This window comes from Sturnira hondurensis, unplaced genomic scaffold (genome assembly GCF_014824575.4).
Source record: "Sturnira hondurensis isolate 20B ecotype Veracruz unplaced genomic scaffold, ASM1482457v3 Scaffold0022179, whole genome shotgun sequence".
Lineage (NCBI taxonomy): Eukaryota > Metazoa > Chordata > Mammalia > Chiroptera > Phyllostomidae > Sturnira > Sturnira hondurensis.
In genome coordinates, this window is record NW_028094810.1 from 306,807 (window position 1) to 332,598 (window position 25,792).

A 25,792-nucleotide genomic window follows, 5' to 3' on the forward strand; every position below is an offset into this window, starting at 1 on the left:
TGCCAGGGTTGCAGGCCAGGTCCCAGCAGGGGACGCACTAGGGGCAACCATACACTGATGTTTCTCTCCCTCTCTCCTTCCCTTCCCCTCTAAAGATAAATAAATAAAATCTTTAAAAAAAATTTTACACACATGTGCCCTGGCTGGTCTGGTACAGTGGATTGAGTGCCTGGGAATCAAAGGGTCACCAGTTCGATTGCAGGTCAGGGCACATGCCTGGGTTGTGGGCCAGGTCCCTAGTTGGGGGTGTATGAGAGGCAACTGATAGATGTTTCTCTCCCTGTCTCTCTCCCTCCCCCCCAATAATAAATACACCAATAATAAATACAGAAACATTATACACATGCATTGGCTGGGTGGCTCAGTTGGCTGGAGCATCATCCCATACACCAAAAGGTTGCAGGTTTGATCTTGGTAAGGGCACACACCTAGGTTGCAGGTTCGGTCCCCCGTGGAGGCGTGTATGGGAGGCAACTGATTGATGTTTCTCACATGAATGCCCCACCCCCACCAAGGTCAATGAACATATCCTCAGATGAGGATTAAAACAAAAAAGAAAGAAATGTTACACACATTATTCCATGAGCACACTTGTTTTAAGAGTTGTTAACTGTGACGTGCTCAGGGGAACCTCACACACAGAGAGCTGATGCCCATGGAAAGGCTGTGCAAGACCAATGAAGACACCAGCTTTGTCACGCTGTGCAAACTGGGATTCAGCTCCTGCTAAAATATCCCATATTTCATGGGGACTCTGTTCCCTATGTTTGAATTTTCAGAGAAGGCTAAGAATTCCTCCAATTACTCAATAAGGCCTCTGACGGATCTGAGAAAAAGGTGGCCTCGGTGAGTGCACACCCAGTGTCCTGGGTTCCTGATAGATGGTCTGGCTCTTACCCTGTTCCTGAGAGCTGCTCACTCTGGGTCGAGGAAGTCTCACCCTTGCCCTCACTAAAACGCAACATGCTGGGGTCCCTGCTGAGTGACCTGGGACAGACCAGGGAATTGTGGGAACTGTGGGGAGGATAGCTCGTCAGCACATGTGAGCCCTTAAGCTGGCACCTGCTCTGCTGGAGTGAGGGTCACCCAATCACCATAAGAGGAGGAGAGGAAAAGACACCGGTAAGAAAAATTTACTTATGCGTTCTGTAAGAGCACTTAAAAATACTGTCATACAAATTCCTTCCTGGAGATCACCCCCGTCTGGCTATTTATCTCACTCTCAGGTCTACCCTCCTGGTACCTGCCACAAATCTCAGGTTCTGACATGATACTGACTTCCAGTCAAGATGGCAACAAAGGCAGACATGGCTCGCCTCTTCGCTCAACCACATCAAAATTACAACTAAAATATAGAACCATCACTGAGAACCATCAGAAGTTGAGTTGAATGGAAGTCTGACAACTACAGAATTAAAGAAACCACATCCACCCAGACTGGTAGGAGGGGCACAGACGCAAAACAGGCTGGTTCCATGCCCATGTAGATAGAAACTCAGAAGGGATATCTCGAAAGCGAGAAGTTCCAGCCCCACACTGGCCCCCAGCCCAGGGTTCCAGTACCAGGAAGACAAGTCCCCACAACTTCTGGCTGCAAAAACCAGCAGGGATTGAGTCAGTGGAAAGAACTGCTGCAGCACCAATCAGTTCCCCTTAAAGAACCCACACATGGACTCACCTACTCAGACTCACTCCCTTTGGGCTTCAGCACTGGGGAAGCAGCTTGAAAGGCACCATTGGTATATAGGGAGAAACTGGCATCAAGGTGATCAGAGGTCATGGTCCCTTTTCTGAGCCCTCCCTACACAGAGCCAGTAGGCTGGTGCCATATCTGAGACTTCATCAACCTGGCTAACACTGTTTGACCCACCCTGGAGATCCCTAGAGACTGTGCTCCACCCAACTTACAGGCCCACTCAAGGGGCTTCTCCATAAAAATGGCTGGTCCTGAATCCTATCAAACAAGCAACAGCTGGCTTCAGTGAGCCCTAGCAGCAGCCAGATTAGAGTCACAGCTTGGCTTTGCCTAGGAACCTCCAAGCCCAACACAAGTAGCAGCCAACTCAGACCGCTTTACAGCTCAAGCAGGGTGCCCTGGGCAAAAGAAAGGGCTGACCTTGGCCTGCACCACCCTGGAAACCCCAGGGTCAGTGCACCCAGTGGACAGCTACAGACAGCATCGGAGCACCGCCACCCTGCCCCTGCACAGCTGACCCTCCACAGACAGTGGAGGGTGGTGGTCAGTGGTCACAGCCGGTTCTTGCAGCTGACTGACCTGGATAAATCCCTCCCATTGATCTGCCCACAGCAGCCGAGGCTCAACTACAAGAGGAGAGTGTACTTAGGCCACATGAAGGGCCCACCTCAAGCTCCCAGCTTGGGTGATAGGGGAGGCTGTGCCACTGGACCCTACAGGACACCTACTACCTTAGGGGGCACACTACCAAGACTCGGAGTCAAAGCAGCTCTACCTAATACATAGAAACAAACACAGGGAGTCCGCCAAAATGAGGAGCCAAAGAAACATGGCCCGAATGGAAGAGCTGAACAAAGCTCCAGAAAAAGAGCTAAAGGAAATGGAGATGAGCAATCTATCAGATGCAGAGTTCAAAACACTGGTTATAAGGATGCTCAAGGAACTTAGTGAGGACCTCAGCAGCATAAAAAAGATTCATTCAGAAATGAAGGAACACTAACTGAAATAAAGGTGTATTAAACTTAGTGACACATTATTTGAAATCTACCTGCTCTCTTGATGTGAGGGAAAGAAGGGGGAGCCACACCCCTTGGCTGGCAGCTAGGCACGCGGTAAGAGAGCTCCGGAACCCTGGACTGCAGCTGCAAGGGGCAGTCAGCAGGACTCCCTGTGTGCAGTGTCAGGATGGGCGGGAAAGAAGACCGCAAAGTACAACCACCATCTGCTGTGTCCCATGTCTACCCTTACGGCAGTGTCTCCAGACTTCGCGTGCACAGAACTCATCTGGGACTTGTCAAGTAAGAGAGCAAGCCCCCCCTGAAAGGTTCTGATGGAGCCTGAGAGGGCTTAGATTCTGTATTTTAAATAGGAACATCAGTAGCTCAGTGGGTTGAGCGCGGGCCTGCGAACCACACGATCACTGTTTGATTCCCAGTCAGGCCACATGCCTGGGTTGCAGGCCAGTTCCCAGCAGGGGACTCACAAGAAGCAACCATACATTGATATTTCTCTCCTTCCCTTCTTCTCTAAAGACAAATAAATAAAATCTTTAGAAAAAAAATTTTAAAAAAATAATCATAAATAAGAACATCAGTCAGGCAGAGAAATAATTCCTTCAAGAAGCACCACTTTATTGACTTTTAAGTATTAGACATAAAATACTGAGAAAAGAATGGAAGACACCCACTTACTTGGTGGTGACCATTAACCTCCAGCAGAGAATCCCTGCCTAAGAAAAAAGCAAGCCTTCTCTGCCGATCACGTGGAGGCTCACAGCATCAGGAGGGACCAGATTCAGAGAAGTTTCACAAGCTAGGGAGTGCAAGGGGCCCAGGGAGGCCCCGCTCCAGGGGCGCGTGTTACCGACGCCTCTGAACGTGTGTGGAGTGAAACCTGCAGACTGACACTGGGGCAACAGAAACAAGGTGTCTCTTCTGCAGTCATGGGCAGGAAAGTATTTTTATAATTTTTTAAAAAGATTTTATTTATTTATTTATTTTTAGAGAGAAGGGAAGGGAGGGAGAAAGGGAGAGAAACACTGGCCTACAACCCAGGCAGCATGTGCCCTGATTGGAAATTGAACCCAAGACCTTTTGGTCTGCAGGACAGGGCTCAATCCACTGAGCCACATCAGCTAGGGTAGGCAGGAAAGTATTTAAGCAAACGAATTACAAATATCATGAAATTTGTTAGCATTCAAGATTCACCAAGTGAGGCTGTAGGTCAAAAGACAAGACCAGCAGAAGCCTACAGTCACACTAAAGCCATTCTGCGTTCTGAGGTGCTGAGTGGGCGCTGCCAGTCCTTCCCTCCACATCAAGCTCTGCTTTGCACAGATGCATGTGGCCCAGGACCCAGTGGTGCTTCTCAGGGGCCTCCCATCTACCAAAGGGAATTTCGGCTCCCCATGCCAAGGGGGCAGGAGGGATACAGCGGACACGGCCAGCAAGGCAGGTCTGCTCACCCACAGGGTCAGGGGTCGGGCCCAAAGGGGTTCAGCAGAGGGAAGGGAGCCCGGGGCACCGAGGGGAGGACAGCAGGAAGGAAGCCGCGCCTGGGGTAAATGGAGAGGCTGGTTAGTCTGCAGTGTGGGCATGTCCTGTGCCAGGTCTCCTCAAGATGAATGGTATTGCCTCTGTGTGGTGACTACTTTGGGGACAACAGCTGGGAGGTGTCCTGGCTTCCCTCTTAACTGTCTTCCCATAAGTAGTTGAAACAAGAACCCCAACCCTGGCATCCAATGCCACCGCTGACCCCTGTTGGTCATTCCCTAGGCCCAGGCGCAGGGCCCACCATAGAGACCTCTTCTCAGGAAGACAACCCAGGAAGGGAATAGGGGTTGGGGGCTTATAGGGGACGGGTGTCATAGGACAGCGTGCCCTGGTCAGTCACCAGGGCAGGTCAAAGCCTGTGAGGAGCCAATGTGTAGTTGAGTAGGGAGAAAGGGCCTCCAAGAGAACCTGGAGGAGATCCCCTTGGGGCCTGAAGCTGTAGTAACACAACTCAAAAACCACAATGTGCATGATCTCCCCGACTGAGGTCCACTCACCATGCGCACGCGCTTCAGTCGCTCCTCCAGCTTCTCCTCTGCCTCCCGAGTCCGCTGCACAGCCTCCAGGCGGTGGATGAGCTCCGCAGCGAACTTCTGGGGCTCCACGCGAATTTCCTTTGGCATTCGGTAAGTACGCTGCAAGGAGACACCGCTGATTAGCCAGTTGTGCAGAACTTTGAAATACTGTTCTCTGTGCCAAGGTGGCATGCAAGCACCTTTCGGGGGGAGAAAATTATGTGAAATCTGAATTTTATTTTAAAGCGTTTACTTTTCTCCCCTTCACCTGGGAATCACCTTCCTCACTGCCCCCTTTTCTCATCAAAGTAAATACCCCCTTCACCCAGCTGATCTGGGAGTGAGAATGGAGCACCGACTCCCATGGTCACAAAGTCAGAGACACTGAACAGGGCAGAACTTGGTCTCCTGGGGTCAGGTCAGCAGGGCAGCAGCTGGCAGGACCCCGTGAGTGTGCCCTACAGAGGGCCCCCCAGACTTACCCAAAGAAGGGCTTTTAATACGCCTGGCCAGTGAGAAACCCGGTGAGGCCTGGGGCCTGGACAAGTAGAGCTGCACTGACCACAGAGGAGGGAGAGGTGGGAGACATCCCACAGAACACTGCAAGACTGACTGGCTCCCTGCAGTGCCCACCGTACACACAAGGGGGCGGTATCCCCTGACAGTGTGCATGGACCAGGCTGTTGCAGGGTTGGGGGACATAAAATCCAGGGCACAGGAAAAAATCAGGGGAAAAGTAGGACCCTGAAGGACTTTCCTTTTCTTTTTTTTCTTTTTTTTTTAAAGATTTTATTTATTTATCTTTAGAGGGGAAGGAAAGGAGAGAGGGAGAGAAATATCAATATATGGTTGCCTCTCGTGCGTCCCCTGCCAGGAACTGGGAACTGGCCTGCAACCCAGGCATGTGCCCTTGACTGGGAATTGAACCGCGATCGTGTGGTTCCCAGGCCCGTGCTCAATCCACTGAGCTATACCAGCCAGGGCAGGACTTTCCTTTTCAAAAAATATAATTCTGCAATGTACTTTTAATGATATACTGTATAACTCCTTTTGGGGGGGAAGGTTTATTTTGAAGTAATTTCAAATTTAAAAGTTGCAAGACTAGCACAAGAACTCCCGTCCAGATGCCCCAACTGCCGACATTTCTCTTACACTGTCATTCTCTCATTCACATAGGCACAATGCACATGCGCACACACAGACACACACTTCTCTGAACTAGTCAAGAACAAACTGCACATATGCTGCCTTATTTCCTCCTAAACACTTTAGAATGTATTTAACAATGACCCGGGGCAGTAGCTAAGTTGGTTAGAGCAGCATCTGGCTATGCCAAGGTTGCGGATTCGATCCTCCGTCAGGGCACATACAAGAAACAACCGATGACCGCTTAAATAAGTGGAGCAAGTCAATGTTTACTTCTCTCTCTCTCTATAATCAATTTTATTTTTTGAAGATTTAATGAACTTATTTTTAAAGAAGGGAAGGGAGGGAGAAAGGGAGAGAGAGAAACATCAATGTGTGGTTGCCTCTCAAGTGCCCCCTACTGGGGACCTGGGCCCACAGCCCAGCCACATGCCCTGAATGGGAATCAAATCAGTGACTCTTTAGTTTGCAGGCCAGCAGTCAACCCACTAAGAAACACTGGCCAGGGCTAGAATCAATTAAAAATTTTTAAAATATATTAAAAAAATATGCTGTGGCTGGTGTGGCTCAGTGGATTGAGCACTGGCCTGCAGACCAAAAAGTTGCCAGTTCAATTCCCAGTCAGGGCACATATGGGGGTTGCAGGCCAGATTCCCAGTTGAGGGCATGTGAGAGGCAACGATTGATGTATCTCTCACACACTGATGTTTCTCTCCCTCTTTCTCCCTCTCTTCCCTTCTCTCTAAAACATAAATAAAATCTTTAAAGTGTGTGTGTGTATATATATATGTGTGTGTGTGTGTATGAATATATATATATATATATATATATATATATATAATAACCCAAGGCATTCTTATACCTATAACAGGACAATTATTTTAAAAAGAGAACCCTGATATAATATTGTTACCTAATTAGCAGATCTTATTCCAATTTCACCAGCTGTCTCAGTGTCCTTTATAGCAAAACATGTTTTAAAAATCTAAGCCACTGAGGTGTAGGTGGGGAAGGGCTGAGGAGGGGGAGGGTCTGGAGGGGCCTCAGATGAGTCAGGAAGACAGGCAGAAGAAAGAGACAGCCTGGGGACAGGGTGGAACACAGGACTCCTCTTAACTTCTGTGGGCGGGCAGTGACTATTTAGAGGCGTGATCTCCAGACCTAGAACAAGCCCAGGAGAAGAGTCAGGAAGTCTTTTCTGAGGGTAGGAGCCTGAGTAGAGGCAGTGCCCCCTGGTGGTGGGCTCTGAGCATGGTTTCAACTCTGCCTGCTTGTTTCTCATCCGCAAAAGGGGAGTAAAGACAATACCTAATACCATCACAGAAACCTGTAAGATTAGGTTTAAAAATTACATGAAGTGCTCAGAGACAAACATCCCAGCATGTGTGGGATGGATGCTGACCATGATGGATTCAGAGCTGCCCACAGAAACCTTTGAGAGGCCTGGAGAAAAGGGCTGAGAGCAAGGCAGGACACAGGCTGATGCTTCAGGGGTGGGAAGAGTGGGTGTGGAAGGCCTGGCAGTGCCCAGCACCAGGCAGGGATCCTGCTAGAGACGTGGAGACCAGATCCAAGAAGAAGGGGCAGTCGGGTGTCCAGGGCTTCTAGAGGATCCTGGGAGAGGAGCTGGGGAGAGAAGGCAGCCGTGGCTGGCGAGCCCCAGGGGCCTGGGCAGTGCGGAGACCCTGGAAGGAGGGGGCATCGGAACAGGCAACAGAAGCCAGTTCTTGTGCACCACGGCAACTTGGGCTGTGTCCTGGTGACGTCCTGGCAGGAGGCACTGAGGCAGTGGGCCCTTCTCACTCTCCTCACAGGGGCAGTGCCCATCTGTCCTGACACTGATTACAGGACCTGACTCCTGACTCAGGAGAGCCTGGCAGGTCCTACCCAACAGTTGCTTTTCGCCATTGTGAGTAAATGTTTTGTGAGGGTGAAGAAGCACTGCAGTCGCCGTCTCGGCTCAGACTGCTCCAGATGACACAAGCGAAGCTGGGTGCTCCCCAAGTCAGCTGCGGCAGACACACGCACGTGCATGAACACTAGTGCACTGCATCCCACCCATGGTGTCTTCCACTTTTCCCCAAGCAGACACCACCAGCGCCTGGGTTAGGTCAAGTCCGTGCCAAGGGTTCTCTGGGTGGTGAGAAAGTGCTTGACTGTCCTTGTCTCAGAAGTAAGAACAAACCACCATCCTTCCTTCTTAATCATAAACAATCCCTTTTCTTATTTGGAAATTAAAGTATCTGCTGAGACTCTAATCCAGCAATCCTGACTAAGGGTGGATGTGTTCTGTGATCCCAAGAAATGACCACTCTCCCTGCAGAGAAACCACAAATGAGCAGCCTGGCTGCCCCCAGATGCTACAGGTACCAATGGGCTGGAGCCTCTCCCGCAAGCTTTTCCTATCTTCCTCTAAAGTCTTTCCTGTTCAAAGTTATTGCGTCAAAATAAGAAGAGCTCGTCGGTCAGTTCATAAACAAAGGAACTCTGCAGGCGGAGACAGCTGTGGCCAGCCCTGCCTGGCGCTGGGCTCTATGAACCTGGACAAGCAGGACAGCTGCTATCGCCTTTTTATTTTTATCCAAGAGGTGGAGGAGCTGAGGTAGCTCTGAAGTCAGGGCACCCACGTGGTGACTCCCGCCATTCGGCCACAGAAAGCCTGATGCCTCCTTTCATCCCGAACAAGGCAGCACTCACGATAACTCGGGACAGGGCCACCAGGGGCGCTGCCAGGCTTTCTCACACAACACAGTCAGGTGGCCCTGCAAGGGCCGCGCCTGGCCGTTGAGTTTGCGAGGGAGACTTAGAGCTTCTCTCCCACCTCAAGGAAAATCACCTTCTTGACACAGTGAGAAAAGAATGCATGGTGGACGCTGCAGGAGGGCACTTGCTTCTCTTCTGAACCGACTCTGCAGGCTGGACCCTACAAGCTGCCCCCTCCAGCCTATGAGGCGTGACCACCAGCTATCCCTGGATGTGAGCTGAGCTCACAGGAAGTCAGGCAGGTGCCTTTCCCTCTGGCCACGGCCACAGCAGCCTGGTTAGTTGGACTGGGGAAAACAGATGGGCACGGGTATGAGAGGACGGTGCGTCCCAAAGTGAGACAGGAAGGGTGCAGGCTGTGCAGTGGAACTTACAGGAATGTGAGGTAGAGGCACCCGCCCGTTGACCTGGACACTCTCTTGCATCTCCCGGCGGTGCTGCTTGCGGATCCTGTAGGGTGGGATTCCATCCCTGCCAGAAGAAAGAGACAGCCTGGCGTGAGCGCACAAAGAACAGCTCCACAAAGCACAGCTGTGCCGGCTTTACCGCGGGCAGGGCCCGCGCGGCCTGTTTTTCTAAGGCCTGATAACTAAGAAAGGCTTTCACATTTTAAAGGCGAGGGAGGAGTGTATGATGGAGACTGCATGTGGCCACGGAGCCTAAAATACTTGCTAGTGGTTCTTCACAGAAAATATTTGCCGACCCCTGCTTTATCGCCCAAGCAGGACCCGGTGTGCCTGCCTGCAAAGGGTGCTTTACATGGATGGGAAACATTTGAGGGCTGCAAAACGAGCAGCCAAGATAACCTAGATCACGGTGAGAGAGATTTCCAAAGTTGTATTACTCTTTCTTCCAAGGCAAAACTGGCCAAGCAGTGTGATCTCTCTGAGGAATGCTCAGGTTAGTTTTCTTGGCCTAAGTTTTATCAATGAACCCTTTGAAGATTATGATAAAAAATATAGATCAAATTACATATTCTTTAAGATAACTAAGTGCACTTACTCAAGAGAGATGCCAGATTTAACACATAATTCACTGAATGTATGCAATCCCTAAAAATCCTGCAGTCCTATCCCTGCCTTGTAAAAGCTACTCTGGGCAGCCCAAGGCTACCCAGAGCCAGGTACGAGAAGCTACACTAACACTCAGCGCAGGAGGACTACACTGGCTTCTCTCGGCTCCCACTTGCTCCCAATCCAAGGAGCCACAGGTGCGCCTCCCTGCTCTCCAGGCTGCAGTGAATGTGTGTGCAGAATCCTGACCCCCTTGGCCCCTTCCCTCCCATTAGGAAGGCCACACTGGATGGCCTAGCAAAACTGCCACCTTGCCCCTGGTTGCCCAGCACACCACACCTGGTGTGTCCTGTCCTGGGCAGTCACCAACCTGCCAGTTCAACAGCTTCGTGGGCAGGCAGGACCGCAACAGTGTCCTCAGAGCCCTGGTCTGGGTGGAAAAGGCGAGCTTTGAAACGGGCAGAGAGAGGCTGTGATGGTCCCTCCTTATCATCGCCTCAGTGTCCCTGGCTATTGGGACGCCAACTGGGTACTGCAGTGCAGCTGGCTCAGCAATCGAGGGGGAGTACGGGTGTTCAAGGGAACAGGTGTCAAGGAATAAGTGAGTCAAATACACGTAACATCCCATTACTTACATGCCCCTAGGGTCCAGGTGTCCTGAGCCACCAAACTGATTGTTTCTCATGTACTACTTTAATAGGGCACTTAAAAATTCCACACCTGCATGGATTAGGTACTGTCCTCAGACACCTACGTGCAAAACCCACTAACTACTACAGTGGCCGTCATTTTTGTCATGTGGATGAGATGCTGAGTGCAGCTGCCCCCACAATAACTTGGATAAAACACACAATCTTATTTTTTTGCCTCTAATAATTACTCAAATACGTCACAATTTTACATTCCAAATTCTTGACTATTCCTATATTTCTGATACTCAGTACAGACCCAAATAAACAGAATATTAGAGGGAAAATATTTGAAAAGTTTTAGATCTCCCCTTTAGCAAACATTTTCTTGGAGAGAATTAAGATTCTTTTAGAGAAAACTGAAAACTGCGTGGGTACGTTAACTTTGATTTTAGGAACAGAATGTCAAGAAAGAAGAAAATCAGATGCTACAAATTTGATACGTCTTGTGCTGTGGGTGCCTGTGGGGTCTGCAGGCCTGCAGCTGATGTAACCGTTTCACATGACACTTCACACTCCTGGCAAGTACTGCTGGACATTCCCATGGTAATTTCAAGTAAGAAGCTGCTAAAAAACATGTCAACATTTTCTTTTAAAAATTCAAAATAAAGGGGAATGAAATGGTCCATGAGAAGTACGAGATACAGAAGCTCAACCCGAAGGGACAGCTCCATCTAGTGATGTCACCACACGGTCATTGAAAAGGGAAGAAGGAGCCCAAGACTTGCAATGACGGGGGCTAGCTAAATTTGGTTCAGAAGTAAGTTTATGGTAATCTGTCCTGTACACTAAAATTCAGTGTTAGAAGAATCCTTAAAAGACACAGGCAAATGATGGGCAAAGGACCTGGATAGACACTTCTTTCTCTAAAGAGGACATACAGATGGCCAACAGACGTATGAAAAGATGCTCAACATCACTAGCCATCAGAAATGCGAATTAAACCACTATGAGGTTATCAGTCCCACCTGTCAGATACAGCCACCATCAGTGTATCACCAATAACAAGTGTAGGTGAGGATGTGCAGAAAAGGGAACCCTTGTGCAGCCACTATGAAAAACAGTACAGAAGGTCCTTTAAAAATTAAAAATGGAACTGCTTTATCACCTAGTGATTCCACTTCTGGGCACATAGCTGAAGAAATCCAAACCACTAATTCAAAAGAATACACGCACCCCATCTTCACAGCAGTGCCATTTACAACAGCCAAGATACAGGAGCTACCAAATGCCCATGAACAGACAAGGGGACGAAAAGATGCGGGACATACACACAATGGGACGTTACTCAGCCACAAAAAATAATGAAATCTTACCATTAGCAACACCATGGATGGGCCTAGAGGGAATTCTGCTAACTGAAATACGTCAGAGAAAGACAAATACCATATGATTTTACTTGTATGTGGAATCCACAGAACTAAACAAACAAAACAGGAACAGACCACAGACACAGAGAACAGACTAGTGGTTGCCGGAGGGGAGGGGGTTTGGGGGATTCAGGGGAAAGGTGACGGGATTAAGACCTCGGTAGTTACAAAACAGTCACAGGAATATAAATTCTGACATAGGAAATACAGCCAGAAATATTGTAATAACTATGTATGGTGACAAGTGGATACCGGAAGTATGACAAGAACACTTCATCAAGTATCTGTCTAACCACTATGCTGTATATCTGAAAATAATAAATTATACTGAATGTACACTGTAATTTAAAAATAAAATTTAAATTTAAACAAATACTCATTTACTTTAAATTATAGTTTATTGATTACGCTATTATAGTAGTCCTGATTTTCCCCCTCCACCCAGCACCCCCACTCCCTCAGGCATTCCCCACCCCATCGTTCATGTCCTGGGGTCGTGTGTGTAAGTGCTTTGGCTGCTCCGTTTCCTGTGCTGTGCGTTACATCCCCACGGCTATTCTGTAACTGCCTACTTGTACTTCCTAATCCCCTCCCCTCTTCTCCCATTCCCTCACACCCCCTCCCACCTGGCAACCATCAAAAGGCTCTCTGTGTCTATGATTCTGTCTCTGTTCTTGTGTTTTAGATCCAATTGTCAAGAGATTTGTATTTTTGCCATTTTATTGTTCATAGTTTTGATCTTCTTTTTCTTAAGTAAGTCCCTTTAACATTTCATATAATAATGACTTGGTGATGATGAACTCCTTAGTTTTTTCTTATCTGAAAAGCTCTTTATCTACCCTTCAATTCTAAATGAGAGCTTTGCTGGATAGAGCAGACTTGGCTGTAGATTCCTGTTTTTCATGACTTTGAATATTTCTTGCCAGTCCCTGCAAAGTTCTTTTGAGAAATCAGCTAACAGCCCTGGCTGGTGTGGCTCAGTGGATTGAGCGCGGGCCTGTGAACCACATGGCCGCGGTTCGATTCCCAGTCAGGGCACATGCCTGGGTTTCGGGCCAGTTCCCGGCAGGGGACACATAAGAGGCAACCATACATTGATATTTCTCTCCCTCTCTCCTTCCCTTCCCCTCTAAAGATAAATAAAAAATATTAAAAAAAGAAATCAGCTAACAGTCCTATGGGAACTTCTCTGTAGGTAACTAACTTCTTTTCTCTTGCTGCTTTTAAGATACTCTATTTAATTTTTTTTAATGATTTTTTAACATTTTATTTTTAGAGAGGGAAGGTGGGGAGAAATAGAGGGAGAGAAACAGCGGCCCCCTACTTGGGACCTGGCCCACAACCTAGGCACGTGCCCTGACTGGGAATCAAATGAATGACCCTTTGGTTTGCAGGACAGAACTCAATCCACTGAGCCACACCAGCCAGGGCAGATTCTCTCTTTATCTTCAACCTTTGGCATTTTAATTATGATATATTTTAGAGGGGGCCACTTTGCATCCATCTTGTTTGGGACTCTCTGTGCTCCCTGGACTTGCATGTCTATTTCCTTCACCAAGTAGGGGAGTTTTCTTTTATTATTTTTCAAATCGATTTCCAATTTCTTGCTCCTTCTCTTCTACTGGTACCCCATGATGCAAATGTTGGTTTGCTTGAAGTTATCCCAGAGGCTGCTTATACTATCCTCATTTTTTTGGATTCTTTTTTCTTCTTGCTCTGATTGGTTGCTTTTTGCTTCCTTATGTTTCAAATCATTGATTTGATTCTTGGCTTCATCCACTCTACTGTTGTTTCCTATAAATTGTTCTTTATTTCAATTAGGGGATCGTTCATTTCTGAATGAATCTTTTTTATGCTGCTGAGGTCCTCACTAAGTTCCTTGAGCATCCTTATAACCAGTGTTTTGAACTCTGCATCTGATAGATTGCTCATCTCCATTTCCTTTAGCTCTTTTTCTGGAGCTTTGTTCAGCTCTTCCATTCGGGCCATGTTTCTTTGGCTCCTCATTTAGGCGGACTCCCTGTGTTTGTTTCTATGTATTAGGTAGAGCTGCTTTGACTCCGAGTCTTGGTAGTGTGCCCTAAGGTAGTAGGTGTCCTGTAGGGTCCAGTGGTCCCTCCCCTATCACCCAAGCTGGGAGCTTGAGGTGGGCCCTTCATGTGGCCTAGGTACACCCTCCTCTTGTAGTTGAGCCTCGGCTGCTGTGGGCAGATCAATGGGAGGGATTTATCCAGGTCAGTCAGCTGCAAGAACCGGCTGTGACCACTGACCACCACCCTCCACTGTCTGTGGAGGGTCAGCTGTGCAGGGGCAGGGTGGCGGTGCTCCGATGCTGTCTGTAGCTGTCCACTGGGTGCACTGACCCTGGGGTTTCCAGGGTGGTGCAGGCCAAGGTCAGCCCTTTCTTTTGCCCAGGGCACCCTGCTTGAGCTGTAAAGCGGTCTGAGTTGGCTGCTACTTGTGTTGGGCTTGGAGGTTCCTAGGCAAAGCCAAGCTGTGACTCTAATCTGGCTGCTGCTAGGGCTCACTGAAGCCAGCTGTTGCTTGTTTGATAGGATTCAGGACCAGCCATTTTTATGGAGAAGCCCCTTGAGTGGGCCTGTAAGTTGGGTGGAGCACAGTCTCTAGGGATCTCCAGGGTGGGTCAAACAGTGTTAGCCAGGTTGATGAAGTCTCAGATATGGCACCAGCCTACTGGCTCTGTGTAGGGAGGGCTCAGAAAAGGGACCATGACCTCTGATCACCTTGATGCCAGACACTTCAGTTTCTCCCTATATATCAATGGTGCCTTTCAAGCTGCTTCCCCAGTGCTGAAGCTCAGAGGGAGTGAGTCTGAGTAAGTCCATGTGGGGGTTCCTTAAGAGGAACCACTTAGAGCCCTGACTAGTATAGCTCGGTGGATTGAGCCCAGGCTGAGAACCAAAGGGTTCTAGTTCAATTCCCAGTCAGGGCACATGCCTAGTCTGCGAGCCAGGTCCCCAGTATGGGGCGCTCGAGAGGCAACCACACACTGATATTTCTCTCCCTCTCTTTCTCCTTCTGTTCTCATCTGTCTAAAAATGAATAAATAAAATCTTTTTTAAAAGGGGAGGAACTGATTGGGGATCCAGAAGTTTATTCCACTGACTCAATGCCCCCTGATTTTTGCAGCCAAAAGTTGTGGGAACTTAACTTCCTGGCACCGGAACCCTGGACTGGGGGCCTGGTGTGGGTCTGGGACTCCTTGCACCTGAGATATTCCTCTCGAATTTTTATCCACGTGGGTGTGGGACCAGCTTATTTTGTACCTGTGCCCCTCCTACTACCAGTCTGGATGGATGTGGTTCCTTTAAATTCCATTGTTATCAGACTTCCATTGAACTTGGTTTGTCAGTTCTGAGTAATGGTTGTTCTGTATATTAGTTGAAATTTGGATGTGCTTCTTGAGGAGGCAACCCATGTCTACCTATACTGCCACCTTGACTGGAAGTCCAATTGTCCAAACAGTAATCTAACAAATATTGACTGAATTTCAACTAGTACTATGATTGGTTTTGAGATTTGTAAGAGGCTGGATCAACAAAATATTTAAGAATGTTTACAATGAGATTTTTTAAAAAGATTTTATTTCTTTATCTTTAGAGGGGAAGGGAAGGAGAGAAGTAGAGAAGTATCAATGTATGGTTGCCTCTCGAGAGTCCCCTGCTGGGAACTGGCCTGCAACCCAGGCATGTGCCCTGACCGGGAATCGAACTGCGATCGTGTGGTTCGTAGGCCCGTGCTCAATCCACTGAGCTACACCAGCCAGGGCTACAAATGAAATTTTTAAAAAAGCAGATGGAAGGTGTAATCTATAAAAAGTAGTACACAATTTAAAAGCATGTTCACCTACAAAAACATGGGTTTTGTAGCACTTTTTTCTTTCTTATTTAAGGCTATGACTCCTCAGCTTTCAGGATGGGCAAGAAGCGTCCCTGTGACCAGCTGATAGCTGCTGTCCCAGCCTAGCTAGGAGCTCTGGACATACCCCTATGCAGTCTCAGTCTTGTGGGGAAAGGACCCTGAAGAAGGTGGTCAGTGGGCTCACATCTGCTCAGTGTCACAGCCAAAGGCTTCCTGGCCCTGATGCTGGAGGATGCCCTGGAGTCAGCCCCCACCCCCGGTGCTGACCCTGAGCAGATGCTTCCCATCATGCTGGTCAGATGGTAAACAGCAAAAGGATCAAAAGCCCGGCAAGTCTGACATCTCAGACAGCAAAGGTGAAGACCCCCAATGACCTCAGAGGGTGGGATGGGCGATGCCCTGATCTAGTAAGACCGTGTTTGACACCATCAAGCTTCTAACGTGCACTTGCATCCCAATAAGCCACCTGCCAAAGTAAAGGAGAAGGTGTCAGAAAACAAGTACTTTTCCACAAAGGGAGGGCTTCCCTGGAGAGGACGTGGAAGATCCTCTGTCACCACTGAGGGACACGGGGGCTCAGTGTGTTTTTACATGGTCACTGAAGCCTCTCAGACATGTGAAGCTCCGGCTGCAGTCTCTGCAACACCCGGGCACTGGGCCAGCACAGAACCAGCTGCACCAACTTCCTCTCTTGCTCCCATCTCCCTGTTTCCCCACAGTGAGATGACAGGGACTGTCAACTGTATAATAATTTCTAAATTAAAAAAACTGACAAGTACAGAACAGTGTCAACAAGAAATCTACCTGCACAGCAGTGCAGCCTTTTAGGGATGGTACCAGGGTCACATCTACCTGGGCAGGCAAATGCCTTCCTTGGCTGCTTAACCAGCGCTGATCTTTATTTTATTTATCCATCCATCCTCACCTGAGGACATGCTTATTGATCTTAGAAAGAGGGGAAGGAAGGGGAGAGGAGGAGAGAAACATCTATGTGAGAGAGAAACATCAATTGGCTACCTCTTGTACACACTCCAACTGGGGACTGAACCCGCAACCTACACATGTGCCCCACCCAGGAATTGGACCTGCAACCTTTTAGCTAATGGTACAACATTCCAACCAACTGAGCCACACCAATCAGGGCACATGTGCTGATCTTTAACGTGAACCCCAGGCTACAAAAACCAAAGAGAAAATAATAACCAAAGTGCCCCAGACCAGGCAGCCCTGGAACTTGTTTCAATGTCACCCTATGGTTTTCCCTCTTCCAAAGGTTCTGTAGCCTCCGCCTCACAGAGAAGCAACTAATGCAAAACTCAACTCTAGTTTACATTAGAATTTTTAACGACACTTCCTGTAACGCAGCTGGTCCATCTATATGTCAGTTACACTAACATCAAGTTGCGGGGAGAGCCAGAAGTCACTTTCCATGAAGACAAAGCCCCAGCTGGGACTGGCACAGGCTGCTGTGCTCTGCTGCACTCACCCAGGCAGGGGGGACTTACACACTGCTGTCAGTGAGGGACAGGCTGTCTGCATCACTGGAGAGGCTCTGCTGCTCACTGTCGTTGGTGCTGGTGGCTGGAGCGAGGGCGTAGCCAGAGTTGACGTAGTAGGGGTTGACAGGCTCCCGCCAGGATCCATACCTGCAAACAAGAAGCAGACATCAGCAGCAGCCCAACATCTTCTCGCATTCACGCATGTTCTCAGAATCACATGGATATGCTTATACATAAACTACAAGTGGAAACAATTCAAGAAAAAGAACAGAAAGGGCTGGTATCTTCATCCTGCCTCCCACCTCCCCAGAGGGATCAGTTAAGCCCAAGGTACCTCGCAGGTCTTTCCTCTGTATCAAGGTGGACAGGTAAGTGAACACATATGTTATCATTTGGGTTTGTGTGTTTTATGCATGTAACTAAGAATAGGACATGGCTGTTCTGCTCCTCTTCTTCTTTTTTTAGAATATTTTATGTATTTATTTTTAGAGAGAGGGGAAGGAAGGGAAGGAGAATGAGAGGGAGAGAAACATCAATGTGGGGTTGCCTCTCAGGCACCCTCACTGGGGGCCTGACCTGGCCTGCAACCCAGGCATGTGCCCCAACTGGCAAACTAACTGGTGACCCTTTGGCTCCTAGGCCCGCGCTCAACTCACCGAGCCACACCAGCCAGGGCTGTTCTTCCTCCTTCTAACGAGCAGACTTATTTGCTGCAAAGCACACCAACCTCCCGGGTGTTGCAGTGGCAGCATCAACCCTGGCGCCCACTACTTTGTGTGGTTCTCATGAGAGCCCGATGACAGCAGGCCACGACCCCTTCAAGGGGGTCACAGAGCCAGTCAGGACTCCTGCGTACAGGTCTGAGCACTGCCACAGGCTGAAACATAGGGGACAGCAGGGGAAGGTACCTGAGGGTTTAACACAGGCTTCTTGCTGCCCTCTAGTCACTTCCTACCAGGAGCAGCCGCTTCCTAAGTGGGATTCACCTCCACTGGCCATGTGATCAGCCAGAAAATAACACTTTACTTTAGTTTTCATTTCCCTAACAGTCAGGCCAGCAGGTTTTGGTGTCATTCAAATTCCTCCCTCTAAGTTACCTATTCACGCCTTTTGTCCATTTTCCATTGTGCTGTTACTATTAACCTCTAGCTACATATGCAAAAAAATGTTCTCCCTAAATGCTCCTTTTTTAAAAAAACTTTCTTCATGTTGATTGTGGTCATAAAAGTCTTTTATTTCTATGAAATCAGATTTGCAACCTCTTCCTTCATAGAACTTTTTCTATCTTACATAGGTAGGTCTTCCTCATTCCAAGATTTAAAATATATTCTTCTATTTACCTTCAAATCATTCAGGAGTTTTTTAAAACTTTGATATTTATCTGAAATGTATGTGCATGTAAAATCTACCTCACTTTCTTGTACCAAAATGGAAAGCCAGTTACTAGCACTAGGTGCTGAATCTTTCTCTGCATCATATCCGAACTTTGGTCACATGTACATCTATTCCGGTGTCTATGCTGTCCCACTAATCTATATCTACATACCAGCTCTTCCTGATGGGGCTGAAGTGGGAAAGGACTAAGGTTCTCCAAAGGCCCCGATGTCTGTGCAGGAGGCTGGGGTTCTCGTGCTGAATGCGCAGTGATGTGCACCCTGGGCCCCAGTCACAGTCCCCACAGCCCCAGCCGCACTTCTGAGTGGAAGTGAGTATGCTGCTGACTGTACTGGAGCACTTGCTGTGCTGGTGAATGGCAGCCCACACTGACTGCTGGGACCTGGAACAAGTCACCTTGTCCTTTGGACTTCAGTGTCCTCAGTGTAGAAAGGAGACACCAGATTGTTTCTAAGCTGGCAGAAACAATCTGTCAGGTGGATAACTACTGCCTGATGAGTAGAACCTTCTGGAAGCCCCGTTTCATGGCGTGCACATACCCAGAAAAAGGTGCTCTAACTTGACTGCAGGACAAGGCATTTTGGTATCTTGGACACCTGTCACACAGGCCATGTGGGGCTGGACTGCCCCAGACAGTGGGGCTGGAAGGCAGGCCCTCAAAGGAGGGCCCATCTTCCCTGTGGGCCTTGGCAAGAGCAGTACCTGAGGCCACAAACACCAAAACGGTGCTGACCATGGTCAGTAATCCTCCTATCAGCCTCTGAGGTCACAGCAGTGGACAGTAACTCAGTCATGTAACTTACCCACCAGCTCAGGAAGCAGGGGCTCATCATTCTGGCACCACAAAGGGGAAACCACCCCCAGGGGGTCAGTCACTGTCCAACATCACACAAAGTATTTCTGACCCACCCAGTGCACCCTGAGAGTGTCCTTGGAGGTCACTAACATGTTCCGGCCCAAAGAGGGCAGAGGCAGGGTTACGAAGGCTTGAGGAACATGTCATGGCCAAAGGAAGGACCATGACAGGAAGGACAAGGACATCTTCAGAGATAAGGTCAGTCTGTCCCTGGGTCTTCTGTTTACACCTCCTTGTCTAGATTGTATCTGACACGGAGCAGACAAAATGACAGGAGTGTGCAATGTCACCTTCTTTGCTTTAAGTATCAAAACTATTATTTTTAAAATAACAGTTACTCTTCTGGCACATAAAAAATTAAAACCACCAATACTGTCACCTAACAGCCACTGTACTGAAATTCAAATCATAGAATACCTGCTAAACTTTTTCAATTCCTTTTTACATTTAAGGGATATTAAATTTTGGTAACTTTTTATGAACACCCATTTGGTTAAACAAACAAAAAAGAACTCAAATTAAAGAGAAAAAGGTGTCCCAGCACTTACTTTGTGGAAGCACAAGCCCACAGATCACACTGAAGCGCCCTGCACACCTGCACGCACCCACCTTCACCTCCCGCCACGGGGCAGGAACCGCGCCAGACAGGACCAAGCCTCAGACCTTGATGTGTCCAAGTCTGTCTGCCTTCCTCCTCTGACAGCTCCCAGACATGTCTTTCACACACACAGAAAAAATTCATCTTTAAGTTGATAATCAGGGAAAACAGATTCTTAATTTTCTGTCACCTCCAGTGCAGAGCAAACTCCACTATATACATGCATTCAAAGTTCAGAGAACAAAGGGAAGAGAGAAGAGAAAGGAAGAAGCGCTACCGTCACCTGTTTGCCTTTTAAATGTGAAGCTGGCTCTTGGGACAAGTTAGCGCTCACCTCCTGCCATGGAAAGTGGGGCCGCTGGGCCTTCACTGCAGGCTGATGTGACACAGAAAACTCTGACCAGTGACGTGCGAGAGGAAATGTCACGTGGGGACTCCAGGACCAGAGGCAGGAGGGTGTGCGTGTGCTTGTGCGTGCATATGCACACGTGTGCTAGTGAGTAGATGCAAACTCCTGCATTAATAGGGCACAGCAAATATGGGTGACAGCCCAAGTGGTGCACCCAGGGAAACGTCTACCTCCTCTGGAGCTCTCAGAATAAACCTGCTGGGACCCACACAAACATGCCCCCTGGCCCTCGTCCTGCCTGCGTTGACTGCTCTCCAGCTGCTGTTCACAGGACTTTCGTCTTTCATCTTTTCACATCTCACCTTCCTATAGTCTCTTACTTTCCTGTCTTTGTTAAGATCCAGTTTGAGAGCTTTTTCATTTAATTGAACGCTCAGTCCTGCTGCATTCAGTGTGTGATTACAGAGAGTGGGGCTGCCATCTCGCTTTGTTTGTCGCATCTGTTCTATTTTCTTTTATTCTTTCTTGCCCTCTATTTGAGTATTTTCCATGTTCTATCTCCTCCCTCTAATAAACTAGCCCTTTTACTACTCAGAGAATGATTCCCGTAAAGATCACAACAGGGAGCCTTGACGTACCGAAGTCCAATTATGTGCATTTACCTCTTCCCAGGCAGCACAGGTCAGAACTCCCTCCGTCCACCTCTCCCCACCCCTGATGTGCTGATGTGCTCCCTGGTATCCTGTATTTACCTGTATATATTTCTTAAACCCCACAAGACATTATCAGTATTGTTTTACCCATTGAGAGTCACCTAGAGTTATCCACACATTTGTCCTTTCCCCGTTATGTCCAGGAGTTTCTACCCGAGAGCATTTTCCTTCTGCCTGGAGAACATCTGTAGGCACCTCCTTTAGTAAGGGGCTGCTGATGAGAACTTTCTCAATGTTGGTCGGTCTGAAACTGTACTTCCCCTTCATTCTTAAAGGAAATTTTCATTAGGTTGGAATTCTAGGTTGGTGGTTATTTTCAATTTCTATGGAAACCTGTGCACTGCTGGTAGGAATATAAAATGATGCAGTCACTATGGAACACAGTATAGCAGTCGCTAAAAATTAAAACAATTACAGTATGAATCGGTAATCTCACTTTTTGGTTTGTATCCAAAAGAACTGAAAGCAGGATCTAAGAGATTTGTACACACCCAGGCACTCTGAAAATGTCATTTGTCAGCTTCTACACCTTTCGCTTCCTACAAGGTGATGAGGTGCCAGCCCCGCCTGCCTGCCCCTCTGTGGACGCGGGAGGCAGACTCTGAGACTGGCTGACAGCTCCTCCCCTCTCCTCCGTGCTAGGGCGAGGTATCACTCCCTCACCTGTAACTCACAGTGGCTCTGCTCTCACCACAGGCCAAGGGCAGCAGGCAGTTCAACCCACACAACACCAGTCACTAATCCAAAGGCCAAATTCAGACCTCCTCCACTATCCCAGTATTGCCTTTAGAGCTATTTTTATTTCCCAAGATCCAGGCCATCAACGTACACTGAATATCAGGTGTCTTGCGTCTTCTTTAACCAGGGCAGATCCTCAGTCTTCACCCCTCTTGAGCACGAAGTTCTCATGAGTCCAGGCCGGTTGTTCTGTTGGGCATCTTGTTGTTTCCTGGCTGTGAGATCGATGCCGGGCACTTTTGGCAGACACACGAGAGACGTGATGCTTTGTCACATCCAGAAGAACATCACGTTGGTTGGTCCCACACTGGCAGCAAACCAAGTGCCTGCCAAGTTTTTCCACTCTTAACTTACTAGTTTTCCTTTGTAATCAATACGCAATTCATGAGGAGAGACTTTGAGATTATGTACATACTCTATTTAAACACCCAGTGATTTTCTAATGCCATCATTTGAGCTGTATTTATTAGTTGGCGTTCTACTGTAAGGAAGACTTTACTCCACCGCATTGATTTATATCAGTGTAGACCTCAGATTTTCATTTATCCAGTAGATTATAGTCCATTCCTTCCACTGCTGCTCACACCCAATCACAGCCCCATATGTCTGGGAACACTTCCTTGCTCTGCAGCACGGGGTCCCAGCTCAGCCAGTACTCCCTCCCTGGACCCAATAGATTTTTACCAAGCGGATATCTGTTAACTGCATCATCTACATCCCCACGGTTTCCTCCCTCTCACTTTTTATCCCTTTGTTTTGAATCCTTGAGGCCTAATTACTTTTCACTCAGTATCTGGTTATACTGGATGGAGGGCCAGACACCGTGTGCACAATCTCTCTGAAGAGCCAGCCTAGGGTGACACTTTCTTCCCCACAGCACGTGTGTATGACCCAGTGCCATACAACCTGCGAGACTCCAGGCTGGCGTGCAGGCTCTCGGAAGCCCACTGTATTTTGGGTTCCTACCACCTCCACAGGTGGGATGGGATTCTACCGGGCGATTCAAGGCAAGCCTCTTGCTGAGAAGCGCTGGAACTATCTATCTCCAACCTGACTGAAGACCTTGTGTCCCTAACCAAGCAGGAAGGAATGACAGCCCCGGTCAGGGAAAAGGTTCAGAACTCAAGGAGGCAAGCTGGAAGGTACGGCCCACTCTCAGGTTGGGATCCCACCAAGTGGCCTGGTTTTCAGCTTGTCTCTGACTGAGCCCCACCATCACCTCAGCTCTTCACCTAGCCACCCATCCTCTAGGCACACCCCACGTATTTCCCAGCCCTCTGTGCCCCCCTCACAACATTTCTGCTCCTCAGGAGTCCTCATCATGCATCTCCATCCATCTTGGTCTCAGAGACCCCTCGTCAGGTCAAAGATGCAAATCTGGATGCAGAACTGCTGCGCCTGGTGAAACCTTTCAGCTTTCTGGCGTAGAGCAAGCATTAACAAGGACCGGTTCCCTGCTGCCAGCAAGACGTGAAAAATCCCCTCCAAGCAACACAAGCAGAACGGGGTCTGCCACAGAAGGCAGGTGGGTGAGTTTGGGGAGACCTGACAGGCCCAGGGCCTGCCCCTTCCTAAGTATTGGTGTCATTCTCTCAGACTTGCTCCTGTCCTAGCCTAGAGCCCACACCTTAGGGAACCGGGCTTCGCCATGTTCCCACCACAGCACCCTCTTCCACACCTGGGTGTCGAGGGAAGGGCTCTGACACCGGAAGGGCAGGGGACAGTCACTGGGCAGACAGAAACCTAGGACACCACCACTGGCTCCCAGAAAGGGAAACCAAGGAGTGTGGCTTGAACTCTGTGTATGTTGTCCTGTATCACAGAAGAGAGGGCACACAGCCGTCAGCACCCTGGGGACAAGGGTGAAACAGGCATAAACTATGCGAGAGGGCTGAACGCTGGCACAGACCAAAGAACCTGAGTGTGCAACAGCCCACAGAGGCCAGATTCAACAAGCCCAGGATGCGCTGCCCAGCTCAGAAGCCTCTGTGGCCAAGTGTCAGAGCGTGGTTCTTGATCATGTTACAATCAGCACTAGTGCACGGCCACCTCATCGCAGACTCTGGTGACATCGAGTATACCTTCCTGTTTGAGCCTCCCGGGGAGGAGGGTGGGAAGGAGCTCAGGAAACAAGCACTCACTGGAGGGACCACTTAGCAGGCAGTCATCTGGTGCGGTCTGTAGGGACCACATGGCTACGTAATGACAAGCAAATTCCAGACTAACTTGTCAACAATATCCGTTGAGGGGAAGGGGCATCCCAGTGAGCTCAGACCCTGCACAACTGTCATCAATCTGAACCCACAAAGACAGCTGCCAGCGGATATGTAAGCAAGAACAATACTGTGTGTTACCAACCATCTCCTACCAAAATCACCTTCCAAGGACACCATTTTGCATCAGAGCCTGGTCCACACTGAGACCTGACTGGCAGCCCTCATGCACAGAAGCCTACACCTCTCACCAACCCATGGAAGCAGAGAGCTGGGTTCTGTCCAAGCCTTTAGTGAAACAAACACTGCTATACCCTTTGACCTTCAAAGCCTAAATTCCCTAGATGAAGGCATATACACTGCTTTGCAGAAGTGTCGACGTGTGTCTACAGTCACGAAACCATCACCAAGACCAAGATAATGAATGCATTCATCACTCCACAAAATTTCCCTGTACACCTTTGTAATCCCTCTGTCCAGTCCCTCTCCACACCCACCACTGCCACTAGAAGTTTGAGTGTTTTAGAATCCTGTATAAATGGCACCACACAGGGAGTACATGCTCCCTTTTGCCAGGGTTCTCTTACTTAGCACATGGAATCTGAGATCCATGAAGGCTACTGTTTGTACCAGTAGTCATCCCTTCTGTGCCAGCAGGTGTTCCATGGAACGGAGGCTTGTTCCTCAACCCACCTGGCAACAGCCACCTGAGTTGTCCCTGGAGTTGAAGGGTACACAGTTCCCACAATGACAGTACTTCACACTGGTGGGACCAGCACCCACCCACTCCATTGCTCTCTCACAGGAGGGTGTTGGGGTCCAGACCCAAATCTGGGTGCAGGGCTTCCAGACCAGATCTCTTTCTACAGCCCTCAGGTAGCTGCCACTGAGCAAGTAGTCATCACTCAGAGAGACACCACCAGCCTTCCGAATGCTGCTATCCACAGCCTGACGCTCAGGAAGAAGAGAGGGGAACCTGCTTCCCAACAACGCAGTTCCCTCCTAGACCTCTGTCTTCTCACAGTGCAGTCTTCAAAACCACAAAGAAACGACCGAGACAAAGGTACCAGGTGGTCAGGATGAACATTTCTTTTCCAATTAGCCTCGGTACAAAATGCAAGGTACTGACCCACCAATAAGATGCACTTCTGTTTTTCTGTTTTGTTTTAGCACTAGTGATGATTTAGGTGCATGTTGCCCATGTTCACAAACAAACACTATCACATACAAAATAAATAACTTACCTTTGCATGCAAAGGTCAAAAAGTTTATACTAAAAAATACAATAGAAATCAAGCCAATGTCAGCTATTTTTTTAAAGATTTTATTTATTTATCTTTAGAGGGGAAGGGAAGGAGAGAAGGACAGAAACATCAATGTATGGTTGCCTCTCATGAGTCCCCCGCTGGGAACTGGCCTGCAACCTAGGCATGTGCCCTGACTGGGAATCGAACCGCGATCGGGTGGTTCGCAGGCTTGCACTCAATCCACAATGTCAGTTATTTTTATATCTCTATTTTATGTCCTCCATACAAAATCAGGAATTTGGCCTTTATGCAAATGATCAGCCAAGGTTAATAAATAGCCCCTCCATGAAGCCCCTTCCTAATATATCTCCTGTAAGTTCTACTTAGATAACAGACACCTGGGGTCACTGCTGGGGGCAGGAACAGGTGATAGCAGCAGCTGAACAGGAACCACAGAGCACTTACTGCCTCTATGATAAAGCTCAGAGATCACTCAGGATGGGAGATGAAAGGCTGAGAAAATGAGTCGCCTGGCTGTACCAGGTGCATGCTTCCTGT

The 25,792-nt window shown here is 48.6% G+C and overlaps 1 protein-coding gene across 5 annotated transcripts in view; it reads right to left on the bottom strand.

Annotated features, from left to right (window-relative positions):
• Positions 1-25,792, bottom strand: part of AXIN1 (axin 1) — a 72,728-nt gene that overhangs the window by 11,348 nt on the left and 35,588 nt on the right. For all 5 annotated transcript variants that reach the window (XM_037034509.1, XM_037034511.1, XM_037034510.1 and 2 more), the window contains 3 exons: positions 17,132-17,272; positions 9,047-9,143; positions 4,746-4,883 (listed from right to left, as the gene is read on the bottom strand). In XM_037034509.1, the coding sequence (XP_036890404.1) occupies positions 4,746-4,883; positions 9,047-9,143; positions 17,132-17,272 (376 nt within the window). The remainder of the gene's footprint in view (positions 1-4,745; positions 4,884-9,046; positions 9,144-17,131; positions 17,273-25,792) is intronic.